The sequence below is a fragment of the Bufo bufo genome, chromosome 4 (assembly GCF_905171765.1).
Source record: "Bufo bufo chromosome 4, aBufBuf1.1, whole genome shotgun sequence".
Classification (NCBI taxonomy): domain Eukaryota; kingdom Metazoa; phylum Chordata; class Amphibia; order Anura; family Bufonidae; genus Bufo; species Bufo bufo.
In genome coordinates this window covers 425,667,360-425,687,822 of record NC_053392.1, presented here as the reverse complement: position 1 = coordinate 425,687,822, position 20,463 = coordinate 425,667,360, and the positions used below count along the sequence as shown (strand labels likewise).

At 46.4% G+C, this 20,463-nt stretch overlaps 1 protein-coding gene across 2 annotated transcripts in view; it reads left to right on the top strand.

Annotated features, from left to right (window-relative positions):
• The window catches only part of AHCTF1 (AT-hook containing transcription factor 1), a 289,329-nt gene that overhangs the window by 184,072 nt on the left and 84,794 nt on the right, over window positions 1-20,463 (top strand). For both annotated transcript variants that reach the window (XM_040429321.1, XM_040429320.1), the window contains exon 24: window positions 1,802-1,943. In XM_040429321.1, coding sequence (XP_040285255.1) covers window positions 1,802-1,943 — 142 coding nt within the window. The remainder of the gene's footprint in view (window positions 1-1,801; window positions 1,944-20,463) is intronic.

Here is a 20,463-nt window from a genome sequence, read left to right as displayed (position 1 = left end):
CACCGTAAAAAAAGTGTAAAAAAAAAGGAATTTTTGTCACATATCACAAAAATTGCAACAGCAAGTGATCAAAAAAGCATATGCCCCCCAAAATAGTACGAATCAGACCGTCACCTCATCCCGAAAAAATGAGAAATGAGACCCTACCTAAGACAATCGGTCAAAAAATAAAAGCTATGGCTCTGACTATGGATACTCTAAAATATCATTATTTCGGTTTCAAAAATGCTATTGTGTAAAAAAATAAAAAGTAAACATATTAGGTATTGCCACGTCCGTAACTATCTGCTCTATAAAAAAAAAAATAGATCACACGAGTGTATTACTGTAGTGCAGCGGCGGCATAAAGCGCACGGCGCCATAGCAACCAATGACGCTGTGCTCTCCTGCTGTCAGCAGGAATCCAGGCCGGCATACCACGGCCGTGTGCATTCGGCCAAACGCTGTAAAAAAATAAAAAAACTGGCACCTTATCCCATAGTTTTACAAAATGTGGTCACTTTTTTGAGTTTCTACTGTAGGGGTGCATTAGGGGGGCTTCAAATGGGACATGGCATCTAAAAACCAGTTTAGCTAAATCTGCCTTCCAAAAACCATATGGCGTTCCTTTCCCACTGCGCCCTGCCATTTGCCTGTGCAGCAGCTTCCGATCACATGTTAGGTGTTTCTGTAAACCGCAGAATCAGGGTAATAAATATTGAGTTTTATTTGGCTGTTAACCCTTGCTTTGCTACTGGAAAAAATGGATTAAAATGTAAAATCTGCCAAAAAAGTGAAATTCTGAAATTTCATCTCCATTTTTTATTAATTCTTGTGGAACACCTAAAGGGTTAACAAAGTTTGTAAAATCTGTTTTGTATACCTTGAGGGGTGTAGTTTCTAAAATGGTCATTTTTGGGTGGTTTCTATTATGTAAGCCTCACAAAGTGACTTCAGACCTGAACTGGTCCTTTTAAATCCGAAAAATTTCTAAATTTGCTTCCAAATTCTAAGCCTTCTAACGTCCCCAAAAAATAAAATGGCATTTTCAAAATGATCCAAACATGAAGTAGACATATGGGGAATGTAAAGTAATAACTATTTTTGGAGTTATTACTATCCATTATAAAAGAGAAATTGAAATTTGGAAATTTGCTAATTTTTCCCAATTTTTGGTTAAGGCTACTTTCACACTTGTGGCAGGACGGATCCGACAGGCTGTTCACCCTGTCGGATCCGTCCTTCCGCTATTTCGCCGTGCCGCCGCTCCGTCCCCATTCACTATAATGGGGACAGGGGCGGAGCTCCGGCAGAGCACGGCAGTGCCCGGCGAAAGGCCGCCGGACTAAAAGTCCTGCATGTCCGATTTTTATTTTTTTTTTGTCCGGCGGCCTCTCACCGCGAACTGCCATACTGCGCCGGAGCTCCGCCACTTCCCCATTATAGTCAATGGGGACGGAGCGGCGGCACGGCGAAATAGCGGAAGGACGGCTCAGACAAGGTAAACAGCCTGTCGGATCCGTCCTGCCGCAAGTGTGAAAGTACCCTAATTTGGTATTTTTTTTATGAATAAAAGATTTTTATTTATTTTTTACTCATTTTTACCACTGTCATGAAGTACGTTATGTGACGAGAACAATCTCAGAATGGCCTGTATAAGTAAAAGCGTTTTAAAGTTATTACCACCTAAAGTGACAAGTCAGATTTGCAAAAAATGGCCTGGGCAGGAAGGTGAAAACATGCCCGGGGTTGAAGGGGTTAATGCAATTTCTTATGCTTTTAACTTTAGATTTGTTTTTTTGTTTGTTTTTTGGGGATTCAGAATGATTGTGATAGACGTCAGCGAGAGAGAGCATTGGCCAGAAAGTCTATACTGGATCAGTATGGCAAAATACTACCAAGTGTGCAGCAAACTCTGGCAAGTGATAGGGCCAGGCCTTATCCATCTATTATTTGGAAGAAAGGTAACTATAATCGAAGTATAACTGACAGCTGTGATGTCGTTTTTTGTATATCTGCGTAAAACTTTAAATCATGTCAGCGTGAATAAAGCTTATATTACACCTGCAGATAATCATGACGATCATCACTAACAAGCGTTCCTAGTAAAGCTCATTAACGATGATCTGACAGTGTAATACTGCTGCCGATGATTGGGTTATTGGAATCTTTTATCAGGTTTAAAAATTGTTTGCCAGCAGCAGATCGTGGTATGTAATCACAATCTGCTGCCGGCAAACAGTGATTCCGTATGGGACAAGCGATGGCATTAGCAATCTCTCCTCTGTACAGTCGTGGCCAAAAGTTTTGAGAATGACACAAATATTCGTTTTCGCAAAGTTTGCTGCTAAACTGCTTTTAGATCTTTGTTTCAGTTGTTTCTGTGATGTAGTGAAATATAATTACACGCACTTCATACGTTTCAAAGGCTTTTATCGACAATTACATGACATTTATGCAAAGAGTCAGTATTTGCAGTGTTGGCCCTTCTTTTTCAGGACCTCTGCAATTCGACTGGGCATGCTCTCAATCAACTTCTGGGCCAATTCCTGACTGATAGCAACCCATTCTTTCATAATCACTTCTTGGAGTTTGTCAGAATTAGTGGGTTTTTGTTTGTCCACCCGCCTCTTGAGGATTGACCACAAGTTCTCAATGGGATTAAGATCTGGGGAGTTTCCAGGCCATGGACCCAAAATGTCAACGTTTTGGTCCCCGAGCCACTTAGTTATCACTTTTGCCTTATGGCACGGTGCTCCATCGTGCTGGAAAATGCATTGTTGTTCACCAAACTGTTGTTGGATTGTTGGAAAAAGTTGCTGTTGGAGGGTGTTTTGGTACCATTCTTTATTCGTGGCTGTGTTTTTGGGCAAAATTGTGAGTGAGCCCACTCCCTTGGATGAGAAGCAACCCCACACATGAATGATCTCAGGATGCTTTACTGTTGGCATGACACAGGACTGATGGTAGCGCTCACCTTTTCTTCTCCGGACAAGCCTTTTCCAGATGCCCCAAACAATCGGAAAGAGGCTTCATCGGAGAATATGACTTTGCCCCAGTCCTCAGCAGTCCATTCACCATACTTTCTGCATAAGATCAATCTGTCCCTGATGTTTTTTTTTTAGAGAAGTGGCTTCTTTGCTGCCCTTCTTGACACCAGGCCATCTTCCAAAAGTCTTCGCCTCACTATGCGTGCAGATGCGCTCACACCTGCCTGCTGCCATTCCTGAGAAAGCTCTGCACTGGTGGCACTCCGATCCCGCAGCTGAATCCTCTTTAGGAGACGATCCTGGCGCTTGCTGGACTTTCTTGAATGCCCTGAAGCCTTCTTAACAAGAATTGAACCTCTTTCCTTGAAGTTCTTGATGATCCTATAAATTGTTGATTGAGGTGCAATCTTAGTAGCCACAATATCCTTGCCTGTGAAGCCATTTTTATGCAATGATGGCTGCACGCTTTTCTTTGCAGTTCACCATGGTTAACAATGGAAGAACAATGATTTAAAGCATCACCCTCCTTTTAACATGTCAAGTCTGCCATTTTAACCCAATCAGCCTGACATAATGATCTCCAGCCTTGTGCTCGTCAACATTCTCACCTGAGTTAACAAGACGATTACTGAAATGATCTCAGCAGGTCCTTTAATGACAGCAATGAAATGCAGTGGAAAGGTTTTTTTGGGATTAAGTAAATTTTCATGGCAAAGAAGGACTACGCAATTCATCTGATCACTCTTCATAACATTCTGGAGTATATGCAAATTGCTATTATAAAAACTTAAGCAGCAACTTACAATTTCCAATATTTATGTAATTCTAAACTTTTGGCCACGACTGTATACTGTGGAGGAGATTGTTTAATGTAATAGCAGCACTCTCCTCTGCTAACAAGCAGCCGATTTGCTGGGAGGAAACTCTTACCTCCCAACAATCGCCTACAAAAGCTTAAGTTATTAGTCTATTTTGACTTCACTTTCTCTAAGTTTTGAGAGGAAGGATGATAGAAGTACTCAGAATGTGATTTTTGCCGAAGACTTTTTTCTGTTTGGTAAACTGCATAGTACAATTGTATGTAAACTAATGCAGCTAAGGCGAGTTGGAGACACTATCTGGCCCCATTCATTATAATGGGCACCAGTGAAGATCCGGCTGATTCTCAGCATATTTGCCAGAATGCGGCCAAACGGAGCCTTACAAACCTCCAGCAATGCCCGAGTGCGGAACAGTCTGCCGGATCTCTAACGCTAGTCTGCATCTGGTCTAATCTGGTTGTGTTTTAAGATAAAAATAAATTTAAAAAAAGCTGCAATTTGGTCATTGATGGTGGTGCCTCTTTTTTTTCCTGCATATACTTTGGGCTCATGATGGTTAGCAGATTTTCTCTGCAGTCTTCTTGCTGGCTTTGTGCCGTTTTTGAGTTAAAAAAAAAAAAAAAAAATTATTTGATAATTATTCAGAAATAAATGTGGTTTGAGCAGCTCTCACCTGCCTGGAAATCCAACTGTGCGGCACGGAACCGCTCCCTCACCCGGATTGGGAGCAAATAGAGATAAATGCAAAAAGGGAAGTTGTCCAGCCTGTCTTTGTGGTAATCCAAAAGCACTGAGTATCAAATACTAAAAACATCCAGGTACAAGTTGCATAGGTCTACGCGTTTCGGAACAGAACACAGTCCTTACTCATGACTGCTCAAAATACATTTATATAAATGTATTTTGAGCAGTCATGAGTAAGGGCTAAACTGTGTTCTGCCTGAAACGCGTAGACCTATGCAACTTGTAACTGGATGTTTTTAGTATTTGATACTCGAAGTGCTTTTTGGATCACCACGAAGACAGGCTGGACAACTTCCCTTTTTGCATTATTTGATAATTGTTATACAAAATAAAGTTTAAAATTGTGTTGTAAAACAATGTTACATGGGGCAGATTAAAGATAACTCACACCAGGTTCCCTGTATTTTTTTTTCCAACTGACAATTTTATATGACAAATTACAATATTTTTAATTAAGTGGGCAAATTAGTATTTAAAAAAAAAACGCTTCACCTCAGCTAATTTACCCAACTTCTACGTTAGAAAGTCAAGCAGGTGCTGTATAGATATGGTGGTCATTCTGAACACCATATTGCTCAATGTATTTACACCACAGAACTGCCATAACTAAACTGATAAATCTCCCCTATACAGATCTAGGTCTCCTGCTTCCCCTCTATAGTACATAATAAAACTGCCTGCAGCCACCACTAGCAGGAGCTTAGTGCACAGGAATTTATACAGTTATCATACTCATGTTAAAGCTACATGCACATGACGGTGTGCCCCCCCCCATGGCCGTATTGCGGCCCTCATACAGTGGGTCCGCAATACACGGGCAAACGGCTGTGTGCATTCCGCATCACCTATTCACTTGAATGGGTCTGCAATCACGGAGATGCGGACTGGAGGCACGGATCGGAACCCCGCAGAAGCAGTACAGAGCGCTTCCGTGGTGTTTCTGGCCGTGCCTCCGCACCGCAGAAAAGTAGTGCATGCACAAATTTTTTGCGGTGTGGATCGCACACCCCATTCAAGTGAATGGGTCCGCGATCCGCATGCGGCTGCCCCGCGGTCTGTGCCCGTCCATTGCAGACCGCAATTTGCAATCCACGGCACAGAGCCCTAACGTTCGTGTGCATGTAGCCTAAAAGCCAAGTTCTGCAGCAGCTGTAAGTGGCCTTAAGTACTTACCAATTCCCCCTGCAGCTTTCTGAGCTGTGCTCCAGTTCTCCCACCACTGTTTGTTTTCCTGGCTCCAGCAGAGACGTCCTGTGCACACCATGTCACCATTGCAGCTAATCAATGACCTCAACAGTGACATCCTGTTCACTGCTGAGGTCAGTGTTTAATTACATGGTGGCCTGTGTGCATGAAATGTCACTGCTGCAGCCTGGACATTTGTTAGCCTTGGGGGAGAGCTACAGCATGTCAACACTAGTTATGTCAGCATCAGGAGTGTGCCCAAGCAGAGCTGTTATAAACTTTTGGACTACATGAGACCAGGTTGAGTCCCACCTACTAAGCTGGGGAAATTGGAAAACGAACGAGAGTAATGTTGAGTGAGTTTACTGAAAAGCTGAGATAAGAATACCATTTTAAAGGCAATCTGGCCCCACAATTCTGGACTGTATTATGCATAAGGAGTCCAGATCGCTATTTTCTTTTATTTTCTACTACCCTGAATTCACCACTGTCGGCAATCAAAGCTGAACTGAAATACACAGTATACACATATAACATACTGGAGAGAACTCCTGTGCGGCTGCATATGAGTCCCAACAATGTATTTCAGTGCAGTTTTAAACCCCGACAGCTGGGGGACAGTGGGAAAATGAAAATAAAAAATCTATATTTATCCTGAAGGGGTTTTCTCGCCCATATTCATTGGGGGACACAAGAACCGTGGGTATAGCTATGTCCTCTAGAAGGGCGTTGACACTAGGTAGAAGCTGTTAGCCCCTCCCATGGCAGCTATACCCCCTCCAGCCTGGAGAGAGAGCTTGTTTTTTTCTAGTGTCAATAGGAGGCAAGACCTTGAAGATTATTATTTTTATTTTTTTCAGTTGGGAAGCAGTGGTCGCCTAGCCTCCCTGTTCTCCTGGGGGAGTATGCCAGCGTTGGTACGACACACTGCCTCCTCCACCACAAGAAGACAAGGTGGACCAGGGCAGCCTCGCTCCCCTGCATCCCACCAGCGGAAGGGTCACCTATCCAAGTCCCTCTTCCAGTGTCCTGCCACTACGGTGCCAGTAACTGAAGAGGTGACCCTGCTGGAGAAGAAGGGTGAAGATGGCGGCAGGACAGATAAGTAATGCCTGCTCCCGGCCTTCACAAAAGCGTCCTAGATCAAGACATGTTTCCTCCTCAGGTGCATCTCCTTCTCCACCCCGTGTAAGATCCCACTCAAGATTTTCTTCTCCTGGGGACGTGCCGTCTGAAGGAGAGGTAGAGAATTCTGATTTGGACATGGATACGGAGCAGCCTTCCAAGTTGGCCTCCACTGTAGATGGCAACATTGCTGCCATCTGTGACACCTTCCAGGTGCACGATGATCTCCTCCCCCCTTTCCCAACAGGGAGTATCCTTTTTCCATCCAAAACAGGCCTCAACGGTGTTTTCCTCACCATAATGATTTTTCTATTTTGGTTTCGAAGGCTTGGGATCACCCAGACATGTGCTTTTCCACCCCCTAAGAAGCTGGATGTTTTATATCCATTCCCAGCGGATTGTGTCTCCCCCTCCCAAGGTCGACCCAACAGTGTCACGGCTAGCCAAAAATGCGGCTGTTCCTGTAGCCGATGGATCCTCCCTTCAGACCCCTGAAGACCGTCAGATGGAATCCTTGACGAAGTCCCTCTTTGCAGCTACAGGGTCAGCCCTTAGGCCCGTGTTCACTTCCGCGTGGGTGACAAAGGCGATCTCTGAGTAGGGCAGCCAGCTAGACCAGGACCTGGTATTCAAAATCCCTGGTCAGGACCTCCGGTCCTTGGCACAGTTGATCACCCAGGCGGGGAAGTTCCTCTGCAGGACCTGTGGTCCTTGGGCGCAGGCACCCTCATTGCGCACGCTTCAGTGCTTGCAGTCACCTTACGCCGCTAGCTCTAGCTACAGGTGTGGGCAGTGGACGCGACTTCCAAGCGTTCTCTAACCGGACTTCCCTTTGCCGGGGCCCGTCTCTTTGGGACCCGGCTGGACGAAATTATTTCCGAGGCCACGGTAGGCCTTTTCGTTGATTTGCTAGTTCCCGCCCTGCGGCAAGCTCTTCCGCAGTGGTGGGGGGCAGGCTTACTTCCCAGGATCGGTGCAAAAATCCGTCCTTTCGGGCGCAGCCATCCTGGCGCCCCAGGACTCAGGCCGCTCGACCTCCCGCGGCTAAGCAATCCTCAGCCTGAAGGTGCACCCCTACTCAACAGGGTGGGGGGCCGCCGCCTCCTCTTCCAGGACGTCTGACGGACCCACTTCTCCGACGCTTGGGCACTCAAAATGGTCTCCTCAGGGTATGCGATCGAGCTCTCGTCCCTCCTCCCAGACAGGTTTTTTCAGTCCCGTCCTCCACAGAACCCCGAGCGGGCGGCCACCTTCTCCCAGGCCATTCAGTCCCTCCTGGACCAAGGAGTTATCTCTCCTGTTCCCCCAGCAGAGAGGTTCAAGGGGTTCTACTCAAACCTTTTTGTGGTCCCCAAAAAGGAGCGCTCTGTGCGCCCATTCCTCGACCTCAAACTGCTGAACAGGTTCCTCCCCCTCCAGCAGTTTCGGATGGAATACCTTTGTTCCGTAATTGCTTCTCTGGAACGGGGGGAATTCCTTTCGGGCTGTAGATATCCAAGACGCATATCTTCACATCCCCATCGCGCGGAGCCATCAGCGCTTCCTGAGGTTTGCAATTGGGGACGACTATCATTACCAGTTTGTCGCCCTTCCATTCAGACTGGCGACTGCACCTCGGGTCTTCACAAAAATTCTAGCCCCTCTTCTCGCCCTGCTCCGTTCCAGAGGCATCTTCCTTATGCCTTATCTGGACAACATCCTCATCAAGGCTCCCTCATTCGCTCAAGCGTTGAGCAGCATAGGGATCACGCTTCGGGTGGCTGGTCAATCTTCAGAAATCATCTGACTCCCTCCAGACAACTTGTGTTTCTGGGTATGCTTCTGGACACAGAAGTGGCACAGGTTCGCCTTCCTCAGGACAAGCGCCTGGCCTTACACCGCTCTGTGAGATTTCTTCTCAACTGCAGGCTCCCGTCCATTTGCCTCTGTATGAAGACGTTGGAGAAGTTGGTCGCCGGTTTCGAGGCGATTTCCTTTGCCCAGTTCCACTCTTGCACGTTCCAGAGAGCGATCCTGTACTCATGGGACAAATTGTCTGATAGTCTGGACTGTCCTATCTGCCTCTCTCCTCAGGTGAGGGTGTCCCTCTGTTGGTGGCTGTCTGTTCCAGTTCTGGGAAGGTCCTTCCTTCCAATATCCTGGACGGTTGTTACCACCGACACCAGTCTGCAAGGTTGGGGAGGAGTTTTTCCTCCCAGGACAGTCCAAAGTCACATGGTCTCGGTTGGAGTCCAAGCTTCTGATCAATGTCCTGGAGCTCAGGGCGATTCTTCTATCCGTCAGACACTGGACCCATCTCCTGGGGGGTTGCCCGGTCAGAGTCTAGTTGGACAACGCCGTGGCGTACACCAACCACCAGGGGAAAACGCGCAGCTTCGCGGTGATGCAGGAATCTGCTAAGATCTTGCGGTGGGCAGAGGCCCACGTACCGGCAATTTCAGCAATCTACATCCCGGGTGTGGAGAACTGGACTGCGGACTTCCTCAACAGGACGATAATAAATCCGGGCGAGTGGTCTTGGCACCCGGAGGTGTTTGAGGCGTTCTGTCTACGTTGGGGTAACCCGGACATGGACTTGATGACCTCAAGACTCAATCGAAAGCTTCCCACCTTTCTCTCCCGAGCAAGAGATCCGTAAGCTTGCGGCGTGGACACCCTGATCTCCCCGTGGCAGGTGTTCTCCCTCCTTTACGTGTTTTCCCCCCTTCCCCCTCCTACCCAGGGTTCTACGGAAGATCAGGATGGAGGGCATTCCGACGATCCTATTCGCCCCGGATTGGCCCCGTTGCGCGTGGTACGCCGACCTCATTCTCCTAATAGGAGACGTACCTTGGTCACTGCCACTCAGACGGCCTTCTTTCGCAGGGTATGATCTTCCATCAGCATTTAAGGTCTCTTCGTTTGACGGCGTGGCTATTGAAGTCGCCATTCTGATGCGAAGAGCGTTTTCAGCAGATCTCATCCGCACTATGATTCAGGCCAGGAAGCCTGCATCATCCAAGATCTATTACAGGACCTGGAGGTCCTTCCTGGGCTTCTGTGAAAGCCGGAACATCCCCCCACTTTGTTTTTCTCTCCCCACGGTCCAATCCTTCCTACAATCGGGGTTGGACCTTGGTCTAGCCCTTAGTTCTTTGAAGGGTCAGGTGTCGGCGCTTTCTATCCTTTTCCAGCGCCCTCTGGCCCCCTGGAGCCTGTAAAAACCTTCCTTCAGGGAGTGGCACATACAGTTCCTCCGTACCGGCCTCCTTTTACCGCCTTTGGATCTGAATTTAGTCCTCTCAGTGCTCCAGGCTTCCCCCTTTGAGCCTTTGCGGGAGATTTCACTCCGAATCCTGTCCTGGAAGGTAGTTTTTCTTGTAGCGATCACATCCATCAGATGGGTGTCTACACTCTACAATCTGTCGGCAGGTCAATTCTGGTCTCTCCCGTCGTATCCGGGACTACTACGCCAGGGTCCAGTGCTCCATCCAGATGTAGCAAGACTTCATTTAACAGCGTGGAAAGTGAATGGGTCCACTTACAACAAAGAGGCCTATCAGAGTCCGTAATATCCACTCTACTTTGTAGTAAAAAGGACTCCGTCCGTAATATCCACTCTACTTTGTAGTAAAAAGGACTCCACCTCACGGATCTACAGAAGAACATGGAAAACATTCCTGGAGTTTTCAGGAGACAGACTATACCACAGTCAAGAAGCTAATATTCCACTCATACTGGATTTCTTGCAGGCAGGCCTTGACAAAGGTCTCAGACCTAACACCATAAAGGTGCAAGTCTCAGCATTAAGTAGCTTTCTTGAAGTAAAGCTAGCAGACTTACCATTAATAAAGCGATTCATAAAAGGAGCATTCAGAAAATGCCCATTTATTCATTCTACCATTCCTCCTTAGGACCTGAATTTAGTATTAGAGGTTTTAAAGGAAGCACCCTTTGAGCCCTTGCAGGACATCCCACTTAAGCTCCTGACCCTAAAGACCGCCTTTCTACTGGCAATAACGTCTGCCAGAAGGGTAGGCAAGATTCAGGCCTTTTCCTGCTGCGCACCCTATCTCAGTGTTAGAGGACCGTATTATCCTTAGACACACCCCGATGTTCCTACCCAAGGTGGCCTCAAAATTCCATCACCAACAGGAGGTGTCGCTTCCATCCTTTTGTGAAAATCCAGCCTCTGACTTAGAGAGAAAATACCATAATTTGGATGTCAGAAGATGTCTGCTAACTTACCTGGAAGTCTCAGGAGTATTCAGAAAATCGGACCATCTCCTCCTTCAGTATCAGGGCCAGCATAAGCGATCAGCGGCAAGCAAGAGTACCATATCCAGATGGATCTGAAACACTATCGAGTTCTGTTACCTGCAGAGAAGCTTAACCCCCCCAAAGCGCACTCTACCAGAGCCGTGTCGGCTTCATGGGCAGAAAATGCCTCTGCCTCAGTAGAGCAAATATGCAGAGCAGCTATGTGGAAGAATCCAAATACTTTCTTTAAACATTATAAATTAGATGCAACAACGGAGAATGAATAAGTAGCGGCACTCACCAGTGTGATTAAAATCAAACAGGTACTTTATTCAAGTTGGCAGGGGGGCAGACAATTCTATACACGCATGTAGAGAGCAGCGACGGCCGTTTTGCGCTGGCAAGCACTTCCTCAGGCTCTGCGTCGACGCATGTATTGCGCGTCACCCTTTTAAGTAGCGGCACCGGCAGTTGTCAGTACAATCGACAACACAGCTGTGCCTTCATTAAAGGTCAGTGTAAAAATGTATATATACATGCAATCAAAAAACAAATGGCAGGCAATACGGTGTGGTGACACAAATAAAAGTAATTATAACAATGTATGACTACAAAAAGGAACTTAAATCATTCATTTAAACCCAGTTCACCCAGGGCTTGGGTCCGCAGAATCCACCTAGCTTCCCTCTGCAGGAGGAGTGCGTCTCCCCCCTGCAGAGGGGTGGACACACTCGAGCCCCGTGAAGGAAATAGTCAGTGCTGCCTCCATGTGTGTTCCTAACATGTTCTATGAACCTTGGGCAACCTTTACCAGTTTTGACAGTTGAAATGTTCTCTTACTCTTTTGAATAGGCACCTGATGGTTTTCCCAACATAGAATCGCCCGCAGTCGCAAAGCAGCAGATAAACTACGTAGGTGCTCCTGCAGTTAATAAAGCTTTGGATTCTATGCTGGGTACCACCGAACTCAATATACTTCTTTTGGGAGTTATGTGAACACAAAGAACAGAAACCGCAACGAAAATTGCCTTTAGGAATATTATTCCTAAGCAAATTACTACTTTTGATAGTCTGGAACCTGCTTCTTACAAGCCTGTCCTTAAATTGTATGGCTTCTTCTAAAGGATATGATGGGTTTCTGCTTTGTGAGTTCATTCAAGGTTGCATCCCTCCTCAAAATATCCCAATTTTTATGCATCACTGAGCGTATACGTTCTGCCATGGGACTGTATTTGAAGGAGAATGCGAACCTCGAATCCCTTCTAGGAGCCCCGATCTGTTTTATTCCTTTTCTCTCTCTACGTCCACTGCTCTTCAATAGATCCTCCTGGGAAAAGGACTGCTACTTTTTTCATATTTTTATTGAGCAGATCCTCTGAATAACCTCTAGCCAGTAGTCACCGTCTCAAATCTGATGCTTGTTTTTGGTATCCACTATCCCTACTGTTGATTCGCCTGAGTCTGATGAACTGGTCGTATGGTACGACTTTCTTGACATTCCATGGATGGAAGCTGTCGTAGTGGAGCAAGGAGTTGGTCGCGTGTGCTTGCGAAAGCCCTCCGTGACCAACTCATCGCCCTCAGCCACGATGTCCTTGACATCGTTACCAACCTTGGAAAGAGTCTGATTTTTTTGTGACTTCATTGGTGAGGCACTTGAGTTTATTTGAACTAACAATGTGTTTCAGTTTGGAGAGGAGTGGTATAGGCAAAGGCTGGGTACGGCTATGGGGACCCCCGTATCTTGTACGTTCGCTAATATGTACCTTGCCAGGTTGGAGGACAAGTACATATACTCCACCACTAATCCATTCTTACCCAGGTTGAAGGCGTATCTACGCTTTGTGGATGATGTTTTCATAGTGTGGGAGGGTACAGAAATTTAATGCGACGATTTTGTTAAATATCTCAATACAAATGACATGGGAATGACATTCACCCTAAACTTTGGAGGTAGGAGGTTAGAATTCCTGGATGTGGCTGATGGCGACGAGTTGGTCACGGAGGGCTTTCGCAAGCCCACGCGACCAACTCCTTGCTCCACTACGACAGCTTCCATCCATGGAATGTCAAGAAAGTCGTACCATACGGCCAGTTCATCAGACTCAGGCCAATCAACAGTAGGGATAGTGGATACCAAAAACAAGCATCAGATTTGAGACGGCGACTACTGGCTAGAGGTTATTCAGAGGATCTGCTCAATAAAGATATGAAAAAAGTAGAGCAGTCCGTTCTATTAAAGAGCAGTGGACGTAGAAAGAGAAAAGGAATAAAACAGATCGGGGCTCCTAGAGGGGATTCGAGGTTCGCATTCTCCTTCAAATACAGTCCCATGGCAGAACATATACGCTCAGTCAGGGGCGTAGCTAGAAATGCATGGGCCCCATAGCAAAAAAAAATTATGATCTCCCCCCCCGTGCCATCCACAGATCCCCCTCCCCTAAATAGTGCCATCCACAGACCCCCCCCTCCCCTAAATAGTGCCATCCACAGATCCCTCTCCCCTAAACAGTGCCATCCACAGATCCCTCTCCCCTAAACAGTGCCATCCACAGATCCCCCTCCCCTAATCAGTGCCATCCACAGATCCCCCTCCCCTAATCAGTGCCATCCACAGATCCCCCTCCCCTAAACAGTGCCATCCACAGATCCCCCTCCCCTAAACAGTGCCATCCACAGATCCCCCTCCCCTAAACAGTGCCATCCACAGATCCCCCTCCCCTAAACAGTGCCATCCACAGATCCCCCTCCCCTAAACAGTGCCATCCACAGATCCCCCTCCCCTAAACAGTGCCATCCACAGATCCCCCTCCCCTAAACAGTGCCATCCACAGATCCCCCTCCCCTAAACAGTGCCATCCACAGATCCCCATCCCCTAAACAGTGCCATCCACAGATCCCCCTCCCCTAAACAGTGCCATCCACAGATCCCCCTCCCCTAAACAGTGCCATCCACAGATCCCCCTCCCCTAAACAGTGCCATCCACAGATCCCCCTCCCCTAAACAGTGCCATCCACAGATCCCCCTCCCCTAAACAGTGCCATCCACAGATCCCCCTCCCCTAAACAGTGCCATCCACAGATCCCCCTCCCCTAAACAGTGCCATCCACAGATCCCCCACCTCCCCTAAACAGTGCCATCCACAGATCCCCCACCTCCCCTAAACAGTGCCATCCACAGATCCCCCACCTCCCCTAAACAGTGCCATCCACAGATCCCCCACCTCCCCTAAATAGTGCCATCCACAGATCCCCCACCTCCCCTAAATAGTGCCATCCACAGATCCCCCACCTCCCCTAAATAGTGCCATCCACAGATCCCCCACCTCCCCTAAATAGTGCCATCCACAGATCCCCCACCTCCCCTAAACAGTAACATCCACAGATCCCCCTCCCCGATGCTCACAGGAGTACATTTATAAACTAATCAGTAACTTTAACTTTAATCATTGACATTGCTGATCTCTTTACTGGGATATCTTACTCTGTCTTAGCTCCGGTAACAGCAGGCAGTGCGGGAGGGCGGCGCTCACTCACTGACGTCACGCGCTTGCTCCTCCCACTAGGCGGCGCAGGCGCGTGACGTCAGTGAGTGAGTGAGCGCCGCCCTCCCGCACTGCCTGCTGTTACCGGAGCTAAGACAGAGTAAGATATCCCAGTAAAGAGATCAGCAATGTCAATGATTAAAGTTAAAGTAGTTAGTTACTGATTAGTTTAGAAATATACTTTAATATTCTAACCCCCAGGCAAGCGTCCCTGTCACCATGGGAACGCCTGGAGGTTAGAATATACAATCGGATTTGAGTTTTTACGATCTCACTGAGCTCGTGAAAACTCAGATCCGATGGTATATTCTAACCCCCAGGCAAGCGTCCCAGTCACCATGGGGAACGCCTGGTGGTTAGAATATACCATCGGATCTTCTGAGCTACTCAGTGGCCTGGCTGGAGCCTCCCCAGCGACTGTGTCGGCCCGGCCCTGCGTGCGCCCTGCTCCAGTCCTGACTCCTCCCCAGCCAGGCCCGAGCCGCGGACCGCCCGCCCACTACACTAGTCTAGTGTAGTGGGAGGGCGGTCCGCGGCTCGGGCCTGGCTGCCTGTGTGTGGTGTGTATGTAAATAAAATAAAAAATAAAAAAAATCAACAGAAGGCGGCCCGGACGGGCCCCCAGTGGCGTAGGGCCCCATAGCCACTGCTATGGTTGCTATGGCGATCCCTACACCACTGCGCTCAGTGATGCATAAAAATTGGGATATTTTGAGGAGGGATGCAACCTTGAATGAACTCACAAAGCAGAAACCCATCATATCCTTTAGAAGAAGCCATACAATTAAGGACAGGCTTGTAAGAAGCAGGTTCCAGACTATCAAAAGTAGTAATTGGCTTAGGAATAATATTCCTAAAGGCAATTTTCGTTGCGGTTCCTGTTCTTTGTGTTCACATAACTCCCAAAAGAAGTATATTGAGTTCAGTGGTACCCAGCATAGAATCCAAACCTTTATTAACTGCAGGAGCACCTACGTAGTTTATCTGCTGCTTTGCGACTGCGGGCGATTCTATGTTGGGAAAACCATCAGGTGCCTATTCGAAAGAGTAAGAACATTTCAACTGTCAAAACTGGTAAAGGTTGCCCAAGGTTCATAGAACATGTTAGGAACACACATGGAGGCAGCACTGACTGTATTTCCTTCACGGGGCTCGAGTGTGTCCACCCCTCTGCAGGGGGGAGACACACTCCTCCTGCAGAGGGAAGCTAGGTGGATTCTGCGGACCCAAGCCCTGGGTGAACTGGGTTTAAATGATAGGAACGATTTAAGTTCCTTTTTGTAGTCATACATTGTTATAATTGCTTCTATTTGTGTCATTGCCTGCTTATTGTTTGTTTTTTGATTGCATGTATATATACATTTTTATACTGACCTTTTAATGAAGGCACAGCTGTGTTGTCGATCGTACTGACAACTGCCGGTGACGCGCAATACATGCGCCGACGCAGAGCCTGAGGAAGCGCTTGCCAGCGCGAAACGGCCGTCGCTGCTCTCTACATGTGTGTATAGAATTGTCTGCCCCCTGCCAACTTGAATAAAGTACCTGTTTGATTTTCATCACACTGGTGAGTGCCGCTACTTATTCATTCTCCGTTGTTGCGTTTGTGACTGCCTCTCTACTGTCAGTAGCTGAGCACCGCCTTCAGTGTGAAGATCCTAGCAGCCCACTACCTGCTCCACGCTGTTTGAGTTGGACTGCCTACGTCACTGTGCCGCCCCTGTTTCTTTTTCTTGCTACATTATAAATTAGATGTACTCCAAAATCATGATTTATTGTATGGCAACACAGTAACACAGTACATAAGGCCGAAAAAAGACATCTGTCCATCCAGTTCGGCCTGTTATCCTGCAAATTGATCCAGAGGAAGGCAAAAAAAAAACCTGTGAGGTAGAAGCCAATTTTCCCCACTTTAGGGGAATAAAAAAATTCCTTCCCGACTCCAATCAGGCAATCAGAATAACTCCCTGGATCAACGACCCCTCTCTAGTAGCTATAGCCTGTAATATTATTACGCTCCAGAAATACATCCAGGCCCCTCTTGAATTCCTTTATTGTACTCACCATCACCACCTCCTCAGGCAGAGAGTTCCATAGTCTCACTGCTCTTACCGTAAAGAATCCTTTTCTATGTTTGTGTACAAACCTTCTTTCCTCCAGACGCAGAGGATGTCCCCTCGTCACATTTCTGGGGATAAATAGATGATGGGATAGATCTCTGTACTGACCCCTGATATATTTATACATATTAACTACCGTATTTTTCGCTTTATAAGACGCACTTTTTTTCCCCCAAAAGAGGGGGGGAAATGACACTGCGTCTTATAAAACGATGGTTGACTTTTTTTACAGGGCTGACACGGATGTATCGCCGGCCGTTTTGCTGCACAGTCTGGCCGGCGATACATCAGTCACAGTGCGGGGAGGGAGGAGGGGCTGGAGGCAACTCACAGCGGGGCCGGTGCAGTCACTGTATTACACCGGGCCCCGCGCACAGAAGTCTCTTTGTATGTAAAATCTTTCATTAGTCCTTTATACCGTAAATCGCTCTCCTTTTGATAAACTTTACTAGCCTAATCGCCTGCATCAGTACTCACTATGAATGTAGCGTGCGGTCCGGCCGGCGTGTGACTGACGTCACGCTCCTCCCACTTCATTAATGAAGCAGGAGCAGGCTGAAGTCATGCGCCGGAGGGACCGCACGCTACATTCATAGTGAGTACTGATGCAGGCGATTAGGCTAGTAAAGTTTATCAAAAGGAGAGCGATTTACGGTATAAAGGATTAATGAAAGATTTTACATACAAAGAGACTTCTGTGCGCGGGGCCCGGTGTACTACAGTGACTGCACCGGGCCCCGCTGTGAGTTGCCTCCAGCCCCTCCTCCCTCCCCGCACTGTGACTGATGTATCGCCGGCCACACTGTGCAGCATAGCGGCCGGCGATATATCAGTGTCAGCTAGTTTATCAAATGGAAAGCGATTGATTCTGTATGTAAAATATTTATTTAATCCTAAGAATAAAATACTGTAATGCTGTGAAACATAGGGCCATGAGGGGGACCAGCATAAGATACTATATGTGTGTCAACCACACATATAGCATCTTATGCTGGCCCCCCTCATGGCCCTATTTTTCACAGCACACATCCCCCATAACAGTGCATCATCCATAGATCCCCCCCAATAACAGTGTGTCATCCACAGATCCCCCATAACAGTGCGTCATCCACAGAGCCCCATAACAGTGTCATCCCCAGACCATTAGTTCAAAATCCACCAAAAGCACACCTTTTGGTTCAAAATATTTTTTTTCTTATTTTCCTCCTCAAAAACCTAGGTGCGTCTTATAATCAGGTGCGTCTTATAAAGCGAAAAATACGGTAGATCTCCCCTCAGTCGTCTTTTTTCTAAAGTGAATAACCCTAATTTTGATAATCTTTCTGGGTACTGTAGTTGCCCCATTCCAGTTTACTTTAGTTGCCCTCCTCTGGACCCTCTCCAGCTCTGCTATGTCTGCCTTGTTTACAGGAGCCCAGAACTGTACACAGTACTCCATGTGTGGTCTGACTAGCGATTTGTAAAGTGGTAGGACTATGTTCTTATCACGGGCATCTATGCCCCTTCTGATGCAACCCATTATCTTATTGGCCTTGGCAGCAGCTGCCTGACACTGGGTTTTGCAGCTTAGTTTGCGGTTTATTAAAATTCCTAGATCCTTTTCCATGTCAGTGTTACCGAGTATTTTATCATTTAGTATGTACGGGTGACTTGCATTATTCCTTCCCATGTGCATAACTTTACATTTGTCAGTGTTAAACCTTATCTGCCCAAGCCTCTAATGTATCCAGATCCCTCTGTAGTAGTATACTGTCCTCTTCAGTGTAAATTACTTTACACCGTTTAGTGTCATCTGCGAAAATTGATACTTTACTATGCAAGCCTTCTACAAGATCATTAATAAATATATTGAAGAGAATAGGGCCCAATACTGACTCCTGAGGTACCCCACTAGTGACAGTAACCCAATTTGAGTGTGTACCGTTAATAACCACCCTCTGTTTTCTATCATTGAGCCAGTTACTTACCCACATACAGACATTTTCTCCCAGTCCGAGCATTCTCATTTTATATACTAACCTTTTATGTGGTACAGTGTCAAATGCTTTGGAGAAGTCCAGATATACGACATCCATTGATTCGCCGCTGTCAAGTCTAGAACTTACCTCCTCATAGAAACTGATTAAAATATTTTGGCATGACCGATCCCTCACGAAGCCATGCTGATATGGGCGTTATTTGCTTATTTCCCTTGAGATGCTCTAAGATAGCATCTCTCAGAAAACCCTCAGTCAGTATAGAGTCCGCAAAAAATCAGAAATAAGGGTCTGGCTATGACATTACTTAATTCCCTTAGGATACGGGGGGTGAATGCCATCCGGTCCTGGCGATTTGTCTATTTTAATCTTTTTAAGTCGCTGATGTACTTCTTCCTGGGTCAGACAGAACACTTTTAATGGGGAATTTATTTTTACATTCTGCATGTCATCTGACATATTTTCCTCAGTGAATACATTGGAGAAAAAAATATTTAACAGCTTTGCTTTCTCCTCGTCGCTCTCTGCGACAACCCCCCCAATTACTCTTTAAAGGGCCGACACCTTCAGATTTATACTTTTTAACATTTATATAATTGAAGAACATTTTAGGGTTAGTTTTACTCTCTTTGGCAATTAATCTCTCGGTCTCTAGTTTGGCCGCTTTTATTTGTTTTTTACATGTTCTATTTTTTTTTCCTTATTTTTCAGTTTTTTTGGCAGAAAAGTCTTATCTGCAGTAGTCCCACCCTAGAGTTTGTTTCTCTATTAATCCTCCTGGTGTGCCGTTGTGGAGGCGCCGGGGAAAAGAGACTATTACTCTTACCAGTAATTGGATTTTCCAATAGCCTCCACAACGGCACTGGATTCCCTACCCAAGTTGTGTAATTATTGTGGGAGTTATGTTATGTTATCATTATATCAATACAGTTCTTGAACGAACTAACCGAGTCCTATATCATTAACTGAAGCAGGTAAGGGGAGGGGGCCTTTTAAGTCTGAGCTTCTACATTGTTTCCTGTCCTGGGGAGGCGGGGACACCCTCCTGGAGAGCCGTTGTGGAGGCTATTGGAAAATCCAATTACCGGTACGAGTAATCGTCTCTTTTGTCACCTTACATCACAAAAAGTGCAACACCAAGCAATCAAAAAGTATGCCCCCCAAAATAGTACCAATGAAAAAGCCTCCTCATCCTGCAAAAAATGAGACCCTACTTAAGACAATCGCCCAAAAAAATTAAGTAAACTTTGGCTCTCAGAATATGGACACACTGAAACATGATTTTTTGTTTTTCAAAAAATGCTTTTATTGTGTAAAACATTAATAAAAAAGTATACATATTAGGTATTGCCGTGTCCGTAACAACCTGCTGTATAAAAATATCACATGAACTAGCCCCTCAGGTAAAATAAAATTTGTGTCAAAGCCATTTTTTGTCACCTTACATCACAAAAAGTGTAATACCACCCTAAAATAGTACCAATCAAACCGTCATCTCATACTGACAAAAATGAACCCCTACATAAGACAGTCGCCCCCCCAAAAAAATGGCTTTCAGAATATGGAGACACTAAAAAAAATCTTTTTTTTACAAATGCTTTATTATCATATTTTGTATTGTCACATCCGTATAAATCTACTCTATAAAAATACCACATAATCTAAGGGCTCTTTCACACCTGCGTTATTGTCTTCCGGCATAGAGTTCCGTCGTCGGGGCTCTATGCCGGAAGAATCCT